At 74.4% G+C, this 10,241-nt stretch overlaps 2 protein-coding genes across 2 annotated transcripts; both read left to right on the top strand.

Annotated features, from left to right (window-relative positions):
• The first annotated feature begins 66 nt into the window (after positions 1-66).
• Positions 67-5,374, top strand: NACC1 (nucleus accumbens associated 1). Its single transcript, XM_075412554.1, is given in 7 exon segments — positions 67-176; positions 1,879-2,489; positions 2,492-2,782; positions 3,683-3,859; positions 3,941-4,046; positions 4,155-4,252; positions 4,642-5,374. Coding segments are annotated over 6 exon segments (1,575 nt in total). The 5' UTR covers positions 67-176; positions 1,879-1,897; the 3' UTR covers positions 4,953-5,374.
• Positions 5,375-7,505: 2,131 nt separating this feature from the next.
• On the top strand, positions 7,506-8,559 carry LOC142360397 (uncharacterized). The gene is given in 3 exon segments (XM_075412602.1): positions 7,506-8,336; positions 8,339-8,394; positions 8,397-8,559. Coding segments are annotated over 3 exon segments (921 nt in total). The 5' UTR covers positions 7,506-7,546; the 3' UTR covers positions 8,472-8,559.
• Positions 8,560-10,241: the final 1,682 nt, after the last annotated feature.

The raw sequence follows: 10,241 nt of genomic DNA, 5'->3' as shown, positions 1-10,241 counted from the left end.
CGCCTGCGGCGGGTGCGCGTGCGCGGGCGGCGCGCCGGGCGGTGCGGCTCTCGGCGCTCGGCTGGTTGCGCCTGCCGCACAATGAATGGCCGCTGAGCGCGGCGGGGACGGGGACGGGCACCGGCAGCGGCACCGGCAGCGGCCGGAGCCCAGCACAGCCCCCCCCCCGGCCTCCGGTAAGGCAGAGACCCCCCCCGGCCCCGCCTCCCGCCCCCGTGGGGCTTTCCCCCCCCCCCCCCCTCCAGGCCTCGGGTTCCACCCCCGGGCCTGCTCCGCCCCCCCCCCCCCCCCCCCCCCGTTTCCCCGGGCCTGCGGCACCTTCCCGGCCCCGGGTGGGGGGACCCCCCCTTACCCCCCATTTCCCGGGGGAAGGCGATCCCCGTGTCTCCCCCCGCAGTACTGGGGATCCCCTCTGCCTCCCCCCCCCCCCCCCGTGTTTTGGGGTCCCCCCGCTCACCCCCGGGACTGCGGTATTTACCGATTCCCCCCCCCCCCCGAAGTTGGGGTCCCCCCCCGTTGCCCGCTCCGAGGGCTCGTGGGTCCCCCCCGCCCCAACCCCCGAGGGCGGGGGTTCCCCTCTGTCCCCAGCACAAGGAGCGAGGTCCCCCTCCCCCCGCCCCCGAGATGGGGGAGCCTCTGGGGTCCCCCTGTGCCCCCTCGAGGACTGGGATCCCCCCCTCAGGGAACGGGATCCCGCCGAGCCCCTGCCTCCACTGTGGGTCCCCCCCGGCCTCCCCCAGGGGCTGGGGACCCCCTTATCCTCCCCCTGCCCCCTCCCCCTGCCCCCTCCCCACCCGGGGAGGGGATGCCCCTGGCCCCCCCCCCCCCGAGGCTGGGACCCTGCGAGGCCTGGGCGATCCCTTGGCCTGAGCACCCCGATGTCCCCTGGCCTGGGGACCCCTGAGAGTCCCCACGGCCAAGGCGGAGACTCCCCCTCGGGCAGGGACCCCCCCCCAAATACCACCCCAAAAGGGGAAGCCGTAGCTTTCCTGCTGCTTTGCCCACCCCCCATCCCTGGGTCCATCTGGCCTCGCCACCCCCCCTCTCCCAGCCGGGCTCCCCCTTCCCCAGTCTCGGGGGGCTCAGACCCCCCCGGGACACCCCTGCCCCTTAATACCCCGTTTGGGGGTGTCTCAAGCCCAACCCGACCTGGGGCGGGGGGTTGTTCCTGGGGCAGCCCCAGGCTGGGGGGGGTGTGGGGGGATCTGGGGGTTCCCCCCCACACCGGGAGGGTGCCTGGGGAGCGCCAGACCCCCACGGGGTCGTGTCTGACTCCTGTGCCTGGTCTGTTCCTCGTCCCTCCCCCCCCGATGCCCCTCCATCTGTCCCCGTCCCCCTGCGTCCTGCCCCCCTGCTCTCTCCCTGTCCCCCTCACGCCTCTGCCCTTCTCCACACGTCTGTTTGTCTGTCTGTCTGATCCCATGTCCCTGCTCCGCTCCCCATCACCCTGGTGTCCCCCCATGTCCCTGCCCCGATCCGCGTCTCCCTTGTGCTCCTGCGCTGCTCCCTTGTCCCCCGTGTCTGCCCCCTTCCCCCTGTCCCTGTGTCCCCGTCCCCGTGTCCCTGCACGTCCCCCGTGTCTGCCCCCTTCCCCCTGTCCCTGTGTCCCCGTCCCCATGTCCCTGCACGTCCCCCGTGTCTGCCCCCTTCCCCCTGTCCCTGTGTCCCTGTCCCCGTGTCCCTGCACGTCCCCCGTGTCTGCCCCACTCCCTCCGTCCCTGTCCCCATATGTCCCCCGTATCTGTTTCACTCCTTACGTGTCCGTGTCCGCGGTCCCTGTGTCCCTGCATGTCCCCCATGTCTGCCCCTCTCCCCACGTGTCCACTCCGCTCCCTGGTCCCCCGTGCCTGCCCCGTGCCCCCCTCCCTGTCCCTGCAGGCCCCCATCGGCTCCCGCCATGGCTCAGACGCTGCAGATGGAGATCCCCAACTTCGGGAACAGCATCCTGGAGTGCCTGAACGAGCAGCGGCTGCAGGGGCTGTACTGCGACGTCTCGGTGGTGGTGAAGGGCCACGCGTTCAAGGCGCACCGGGCCGTGCTGGCCGCCAGCAGCTCCTACTTCCGGGACCTTTTCAACAGCAGCAAGAGCGCGGTGGTGGAGCTGCCAGCCGCCGTCCAGCCCCAGTCCTTCCAGCAGATCCTCAGCTTCTGCTACACAGGGCGGCTCAGCATGAACGTGGGCGACCAGTTCCTGCTGATGTACACCGCCGGCTTCCTGCAGATCCAGGAGATCATGGAGAAGGGGACTGAGTTCTTCCTGAAGGTCAGCTCGCCCAGCTGCGACTCGCAGGGGCTGCACGGTGAGGAGGCTCCCTCCTCCGAGCCCCAGAGCCCCGTGGCGCAGACCTCGGGGTGGCCCTCGGGCGCCGCCGCCCTGCCACTGGTCTCACGGGTGAAGACGGAGCAGGGCGAGCCCGACGGGGTGCAGTGCACCTTCGTGGTCAAGCGCCTCTGGGACGGCGGCACGAAGGACGGCGCTGCCGGCGGCAACGCAGCCGCAAGATGGCCAAGTTCTCGGCGCCTGAGCCCGGCCGCCAGCCGCAGCCCCCCGCCCCGGCGGTGGGGGGGGCGGCCCCGGCAGCGGCGGCGGCGCCCGGCCCCAGCGCGGCCGACCAGACCAGCCCCGGCGGCACGTCCAGCGCCTACACGAGCGACAGCCCCGGCTCCTTCCACAACGAGGAGGACGAGGAGGAGGACGGGGGCGAGGAGGGCTCGGACGAGCAGTACCGGCAGATCTGCAACATGTATACCATGTACAGCATGATGAACGTGGGGCCCGCAGGTGAGGCCCCGCCCACCGTGGACGGGGGGTGCCGCCCACAGGGTGTGGCCTGCAGAGGCCCTGCCCATGGGGTGAGGTGGGGCTCCGTCTCTGGGGTGGCGTTTGGGGAAGGGGCATCTGCCTGGGGTGTGTGGTCTCGAGGCACCGCCCATGGGGGGTGTGTGGTCTCGAGGCACCGCCCACGGGGGGGGGTGTGGTCTCGAGGCACCGCCCACGGGGGGGGGGTGTGGTCTCGAGGCACCGCCCACGGGGGGTGTGTGGTCTCGAGGCACCGCCCACGGGGGGTGTGTGGTCTCGAGGCACTGCCCCACGGGGGGTGTGTGGTCTCGAGGCACCGCCCACGGGGGTGTGTGGTCTCGAGGCACCGCCCACGGGGGTGTGGTCTTAAGGCACCGCCCACGGGGGGGTGTGGTCACCTGCTGCACCCATGGCCAGGGGAGGGGCGTGGTCAGCTGAGGCTCTAGGGTGTGGTGTAGGAGGGGGCGTGGCCAATGGAGGCTCCATCTCGGGGGCGTGGTTTGGGGAAAGTAGGTGTGGCCAGCTGAGGCACCGCCTCCCTGGGGGTGCGTGGCTGGAAGCAGGCAGGGGCTTGTGTTCTGGAGGAGGGCTGATGCTCCACCTCTGGGTGGGGCTGCAGTGGGGCGGGGCTGCAGGTGCTGGGTGTGGTCTGTCTGGCTCCACCCTCTGTGGGTTGGGCCTGTGTAGGGGCGTGGCCTGGTGGGGCTCCGCCCCCAGGTGGTGGTTGTGGGGGCCATGAGTGGAGCTGTCGCCGTGTCCCTGTGCCCCTGGGGACACCTCCAGAGGGCCCCTGGGGGGGGGAGGGGTGGGAGCCCCAGGGTTCGGGCCCCCCGCTGACCCCCCCATCCCCCCGCTGCCCCCCTGCTGCCCCCACTCCCCCAGCCGCGGAGAAGGTGGAGGCGCTGCCGGACCAGGCCACCTCAGAGTCACGCAACCGGGTGCGGGTGCGGCAGGACCTGGCCTCGCTGCCGGCCGAGCTCATCAACCAGATCGGGAACCGCTGCCACCCCAAGCTCTACGACGAGGGGGACCCCGCCGAGAAGCTGGAGCTCGTCACGGGTATGCCGGGGCTGGGGGGACCCTGCGGGGTGGGGGTCCCCGTGGGGAAATCCTGTCCCGCTCACCCCCGCGTCCCCCCAGGCACCAACGTCTACATCACGCGGGCGCAGCTGATGAACTGCCACGTCAGCGCCGGGACGCGGCACAAGGTCCTGCTGCGGCGGCTCCTGGCCTCCTTCTTCGACCGGTGAGTGGGGCCGGGGCACCCGGCTTCCCCCCTGCGTGGTGTCGGGGTCCCGCCGGGGCAGGGGGCCGGATGCCCGGGTGCTCACCCCGCTTTTTGCCCTCTCCCCAGCAACACCCTGGCCAACAGCTGTGGCACGGGCATCCGCTCGTCCACCAACGACCCCAGCCGGAAGCCGCTGGACAGCCGGGTCCTGCACGCCGTCAAGTGTGAGTGGGGGGACGCGGGGGACAGGGGACACCCCGGGGCAGAGGTGGGACCCAAGGGGGCGACACGGGAGACCCAGGGAGAGAGGGGATGCCAGGGCACAGGGGAGACCCCAGGGCTGAGGGGACATTAGGGGTCAGGGGATGCCAGGGGTCAGGGGGACCCCAGGGCCGGGGGGACCCCAGAGAGAGGGGATGAGAGGGGTCAGGGAGACCCCAGGGCCAGGGGGACCCCAGAGAGAGGGGATGCCAGGGGTCAGGGAAGATGCCCACGTGGGTTCCCGAGCAGAACCTCCCTACGAGCCCCCCGTGACTCCCCGGGGTGGGTTCTGGTAGAGTGGGAGGGACACAGAGGGCTCCGTGTGACCCTGTCCCGTGTCCCCCCCCCCCAGTTTACTGCCAGAATTTCGCGCCCAACTTCAAGGAGAGCGAGATGAACGCCATCGCCGCCGACATGTGCACCAACGCGCGGCGCGTCGTGCGCAAGAGCTGGATCCCGAAGCTGAAGCTGCTGATGGCCGAGGGCGACTCCTACACCTCCTTCATCAACGACACTGGCAAGCTGGAGCCCGACATCATGGGCGCCGAGCCCCCCTTCGAGCCCGGCGGCCACGAGGGCGAGGCGGGCCGCCCCTGGGGAGGGCCTGCAGTGACCCCCCCGCCGCCTGCGGACCCCCCCCTGTGGGGCCCCGCGGCCGGGTAGGGACCCCTGCCTGTGGAGGGACCCGCGCCAGGCAGGGCCCCGTGACGGCGGAGGGAGCAGTGTGGGTGTAGGGACCCCTCCCCGGGGTTAAGGACCCTCCCCCGGGGTTAGGGACCCCCCCCAGGGGCTGGGACCCACCCGGGGAGGGTCCCGTGCTGCAGTGGGGCCTCCCCAGCGGTGGGGTCCGGTCCCCTCCCTGTGGGGTTTGGGGCTTGGGGGGGCGGCAGCAGCTCAGCTCGGCCTGGCTGCCCCCCATGAGTGGTTTTAGGGGGGCCGGGGGGGGGGGCCGGGGTGCTGCTCCCCTCGGGCTTTCCTGCGCTGCCTCCCCCTCGGGCGCAAGGTGCCGGGGGTCTCGTGTCCCTCGCTGGGGGCCGGCATCTCTCCTAGCCCTCCCCCCCCAGGCGCCCTGAGTCACTGGGGGGGGTCCCCCACGGCCTCCCCCAAATCCCCTCCCCCCCCCCCAGGGCCGACTGTTTCTCCAGGCACCTGCCTGGGTCCCCCGTGCGCCCTCCCCGGGGCCGCTGTCTCTGCAGGCAACCGCATGTGTCCCCCCTGTGTGTCCCCCCCCCGGGGACTGGCACCTCTCTGGGCCCCCCCCCACGTCCCCCCCGGTCCGGTGTCTCCCCAGGCGCTTGCATGTGTCCCCCCAGTCCCCGCGTGTCCCCCCCGGGGCCGGAGTCTCTCCAGGTGACTGCGTGTGTCCCGTCCCCGTGTCTCTCCGGGTCCCCCTGTGTGACCCCCGGGGGGCGGGTGCGTCTCCCCGGGCTTCTGTCTCTGTCCCCCGGCGATGGCACATGTCCCCCCCCGCACTGCCCGGGTGCCCCCGTGTCCCCAGCGGCCCCCCCCCCCCCCCCCCCCCCCAAGGGGGGTGTCCCCTCTCCGTGTTCCCCCTGGCCCCATGGGGATGTGGGCAGGGGGGCAGAGCTGAGCCCCTTGTGTGACACCCCCCCCATGGGCAGGGACCCCCCCCCAGTTCCTCCTCATTAGCCCCCTCCTTTGTTAGCCCCTGGGGTCTGTCGGGGGGGGGGATGGGGACACCCTGGGTGGTGGGGTGATGGGGGGGGGGGCGTGGGTTGGAACCCCACCTCTACAGGGGGGTCCGGGTGGCAGAGGGCATAGGGACCCCCCCCAGGCGCCACCCCCACCCCAGGGCTCTGCGCCGGCTTTACTCCATGCCCCGAGGGGGAAGTGAGGCACGGTGCGGCGGCTCCCCCCTACCCCCACACAGCCGGGGAGGAGGGGGCTGGGGGGGAACCCAGGCGTCCGGCCCCCCCCCCCCCGGCAGCCCCCCAGCAGGTCTCCTGACGTTCGGTCAAGTGCCTTACCCGCCGCCCGCCCCGGGCTCCGATCGCGTCTCCACTCACTCACCACTGCACGCCCACCCCCCGGCCCCCCCCACCGCCCCGGCTCGGGGGGGGGGACGCGGGGACCCCACCCCCCCTCTCACACTGCCCCCACCCCGCACGCCTGGGTTCTCCCCCCGTCCCTCCCCTTTTTTCCCCCGTGCCTCAGTTTCCCCCCCGTGTGATGAGTTGTGCCGGTCCTCAGCCCTGCGAGGGGGTCCCTGCTGTGCCCCCCCGGCCCCCACTCCCCCCCCCCGCCGGGGTCGGGCTGTTTCCCCCTTTCTCTCACTTTTTCCGACCCAAAAAGCTGTACAGAAGAGCGGGGGGCGCGGCGGCTCGCAGCATGGACCCCCCCGGCTCGCGCTTCGCCCCCACCCCCCGCCCCCCCAGAGCTGTGAAGTGCCAAGCGCCCGCGCCGGGCATCGCACATGGACTGCTGCACGCGCGTGTGCAAGGGGGGGCCGCACGCGCGGGGCCGAGTGTGAGTGGGAATAAAGAGAGGTTTGTAACGCCCGCCTGGGGGGCCGGGGTTGCACGCGCACGTGCCAGGGGTGGGGGGCTGCACACGCGTGTGCTGGCGGACGGGGGGCTGCACACGCATGTGCGAGGGGATGGGGGGCTGCACACGCGTGTGCCGGGGGGCTGAGGGCTGCGCACGCGTGTGCGCGGGAACAGGGCTCGCGCAAGGGCCGCGGCACGCCGGAGCCGCGGGGGCGGTGCCGGAGGGGGCGTGGCCCATCCCCTCGCTCCGCCCCCTGCCCTTATTTGGGCGGGCGGAAGCAGCGCTTTCTCTTCCCCCCCCGGACGCGGCCCCGCCCCCTCCCGCCTCGCTGTCGTCACGGGGCCCTCGCAGCGCAATGGAAACGGCGCGGGGTGACGTCACGGGGCGGGGCGGCCCCGTCTAACCCCACCACCCCCCCCCCCCCTTAATGTGTTCTGTCCCGGGTGGCGGGGGCGGAGAAACACCCCCCCATGGGGGCACAGGGACCCCCCCACACCCCACGGGGGCACAGGGACCCGATCCGGGGGGGCACGGGAACCCCCCACCACCCCATGGGGGCACGGGGACCCGCTCCCCCCCCCGCAGCGCTCCCCCCCGCGGCGTTTCCGCCCCCTCCCCCTCCCCGGCGCCTCCGAGCCGCGCCGGGGCCGGATGCGGGGCGGGGCGGGGCCGGGGCGGGCTGGGGGGGGCAGCGGGGGTACAAGGCCCCGCGCCGTGCCGCCCCCCCCGCACTCGCCGCCGGTGCCGCCATGGAGGAGGCGCAGCGGCTGCTGACCGTGTCGGTCTGGAAGCTGCACCGGGGCCGGCTGCAGCGCGGGGGCCTCCGCCTGCACCGCAGCCTCCAGCTCTCGCTGCTCCTCCGCGCCGCCCGGCACCGCTACCTGGCGGCCCGCGCCGCGGGCACCGCACCGGGCACCGCACCGGGGGACCCCTCCAGGAACCCCACCGAGCACCGCACCGGGGCATCCGCCGGCCCCGCACCTCCCGAGCTCACCGACACCGGAGCCCCGCAGCGCCCAGGAGCGGGGGGATCCCGCGACCCCGGACCTCCGCAGCGCCCAGGAACAGGGGAACCCCCCGAACCGGGACCCCCGCAGCGCCCAGAACTGGGGGTACCCCGCGACCTCGGACCCCCGCAGCTCCCACGACCGGGACCCCCCGAGCTCACCGACCCCGGACCCCCGCAGCGCCCAGGACTGGGGGTACCCCGCGACCCCGGACCCCCCGCAGCGCCCAGAACTGGGGGAACCCCCCGAGCTCACCGATCCCGGACCCCCGCAGCGCCCAGGACCGGGGGGGCCCCCCCGAGCTCACCGACCCCGGACCCCCCCAGGACCCAGGACTGGGGGAACCCCGCGACCCCGGACCCCCGCAGCGCCCCCGGACCCCGCCAACCGGGACCTCTCCCCGGACGCCCCGAGCCGGTACCGCGACCCGCCGAGCGCCCCGAGGCCGCCGCCCCCCCGGGACCCCCCCGCAGCCCCCCGGCGGCGCGGGCCGGGCGCAAGCGGCGGGGCGGGGGTCTGGCCGGGCCCGGCCGGTGCCGGTACCGAGCAAACGGGCGCGGCTGGAGGTGGAGGAGCCGCCGCTCCCCCCGGGGGCCCCCCGGCCGCTGCTCGGGGCCCCCCCCCCGCGCCCTTCGGCTTCTGGGTCCGCGCCGTCGGGGCGTGCTGAGCCCCCCCCTGCCCCTCCCCGAGCCCCCCCCGGGGAGCACCCGTGGTGGAGGGGGGACACGGGGACCCCCCCCCCCCCCCGGGCGCTGGAACGGGGAGTGCCCCGGAACACAGGGAACCGGGGGGGGGAATAACACGGGGACCCCCCGGGAACACACGGACTCTCGGGGCCCCCGGTGGGCCCCCCGCGGTGACCCCCCCGCAGTGATGGACTCCCGGCTCTGCGGTTGGGGGGGGGGGGGGGCTCTCCAGGCTGGCCCTGCCCCCCCTCCCCGACTCCCCCTCCCCGACTCCCCCTCCCGATTTGTATAATTATTATTTTCTTAACGAAATAAAAGTGGGGTTTGTGCAGCTGCTGCCTCGCGGTGTCGGGGGGGTGGGGGGCGCGGGGAGGCCCGCTCTGTGTCCCCGTAACACCACCCTCGGTGCCCCCCCCCCCCTCAATTTGGGGGGCAGAGGGGCTTTCCCGGGGGGAAGGGGCGCTGGTTCTTTGATGTCTCGGGGGAGGGGTCGCGGGGTTTCTGCCCCCCCCGGCTTGGCCCAACTTTGGGGGGAAACACTCATTTTTGGGATGCGGGGGTTTCCGGGGGGGGGGTGTTTGGGCCGCTCGCCCCCGCCTCTCCCTGCCTCAGTTTCCCCCGTCCCCGGGCCAGGATACGGCGGGGGGGGGCCCAACCGCGCGTGGAGCGGACCCGGGCGGGGAAACCCCTCCCTTCGCCCCCGGTTCCGGAAGTTCCGCGTGCTGCCCACGCGTGGGTGGAGCCGTGGGGGGCAGGGCGGGCGCCCGGAAGCGTGGGTCCCCCGGGGGGGGAGAGGGGGTGGTGGCCCGGCTTCCCGCTGAGAGGGGCCCCTCCCCCCCACCACCACTGCCCACCCCCGCGGAACCGGAGCTGCAGGGGGCCGGGCCCCCCCCCCGTGCCCCCCCTCCCCCGCCGGGGCCCGATCCCGGGAGGAGCGAGAAGGGCTCGATCCAAAATTCCTCTTTTTTTAATGGTTCCGTTTGTTCGGGGGGTTTCGGGGGGGGGTGGGGTGTTGGTTTTTTTTTTTTTTTTTTTTGTCTTTTTTTGTCTTTTTTCGCTTTATTTCTGGGTGCGGTAACTCGGTTCATGCAATGGCGGCGGCCGCGGCCCCGCCGCCTCCGTGCCTCGGCCGGGGGGGCTCCGCCGCTGCCCGGTGTCGTCGCCCGGCCTGGAGCCCCGCCCCCTGGGCTCCGCTCCCGCGGGCCCCCCCCTCCCTCGCCGCGGCGGCTCCTCCGGGCCCGGGCGGGGTCTGGGGGGTCCCGGGGCCGCCCCCCGCGGCGGCGGCTCCTCCAGATGATAAAACTCATCCATAGCCCCGGGAGCGGGCGGGTTGAGGGCAGGGGGGGTCGGCTTCCTTCCTCCCCCCCCCCGCCGCGGTGTGTCGCGCCGCCGGTCGCGGCGGCGCCCTGTCGCGATAGGTCGTCGGAGGCGCCGCTAGCAGCAGTCATCGTCCGTCTCGCTGTAGGGGTCGCGGAGGCCGGGCCGCCCCTTCCGGCGCCGTGCCCCGGGTAGTAGCCGTTGGGCAGCCGCCGGCCGGGCCGGGGGGGCGACGGACCCGGGACCCCCCCCCGCCGCCGCCGCCGCCGCCAGCGCCGGGCCGGGGGTCCCCGGGGTCCGCGTCCGTCGAGCGCCGGGTCGGGTCGCGGGCGGCGCGGGGGGGGTCGGCCCAGCGCGCGGCGGGGGGCGGCGGGCGGCGGGCCCGCGGGCGGGGGCGGCCGGCGGGCGGGGGGCGGCGGGCGGGCGGGGGAGTA

Source organism: Opisthocomus hoazin, unplaced genomic scaffold (assembly GCF_030867145.1).
Source record: "Opisthocomus hoazin isolate bOpiHoa1 unplaced genomic scaffold, bOpiHoa1.hap1 HAP1_SCAFFOLD_115, whole genome shotgun sequence".
Taxonomy (NCBI): domain Eukaryota; kingdom Metazoa; phylum Chordata; class Aves; order Opisthocomiformes; family Opisthocomidae; genus Opisthocomus; species Opisthocomus hoazin.
The sequence above is the reverse complement of the archived record's forward strand: the minus strand, read 5'-3'. Positions and strand labels throughout refer to the sequence as shown.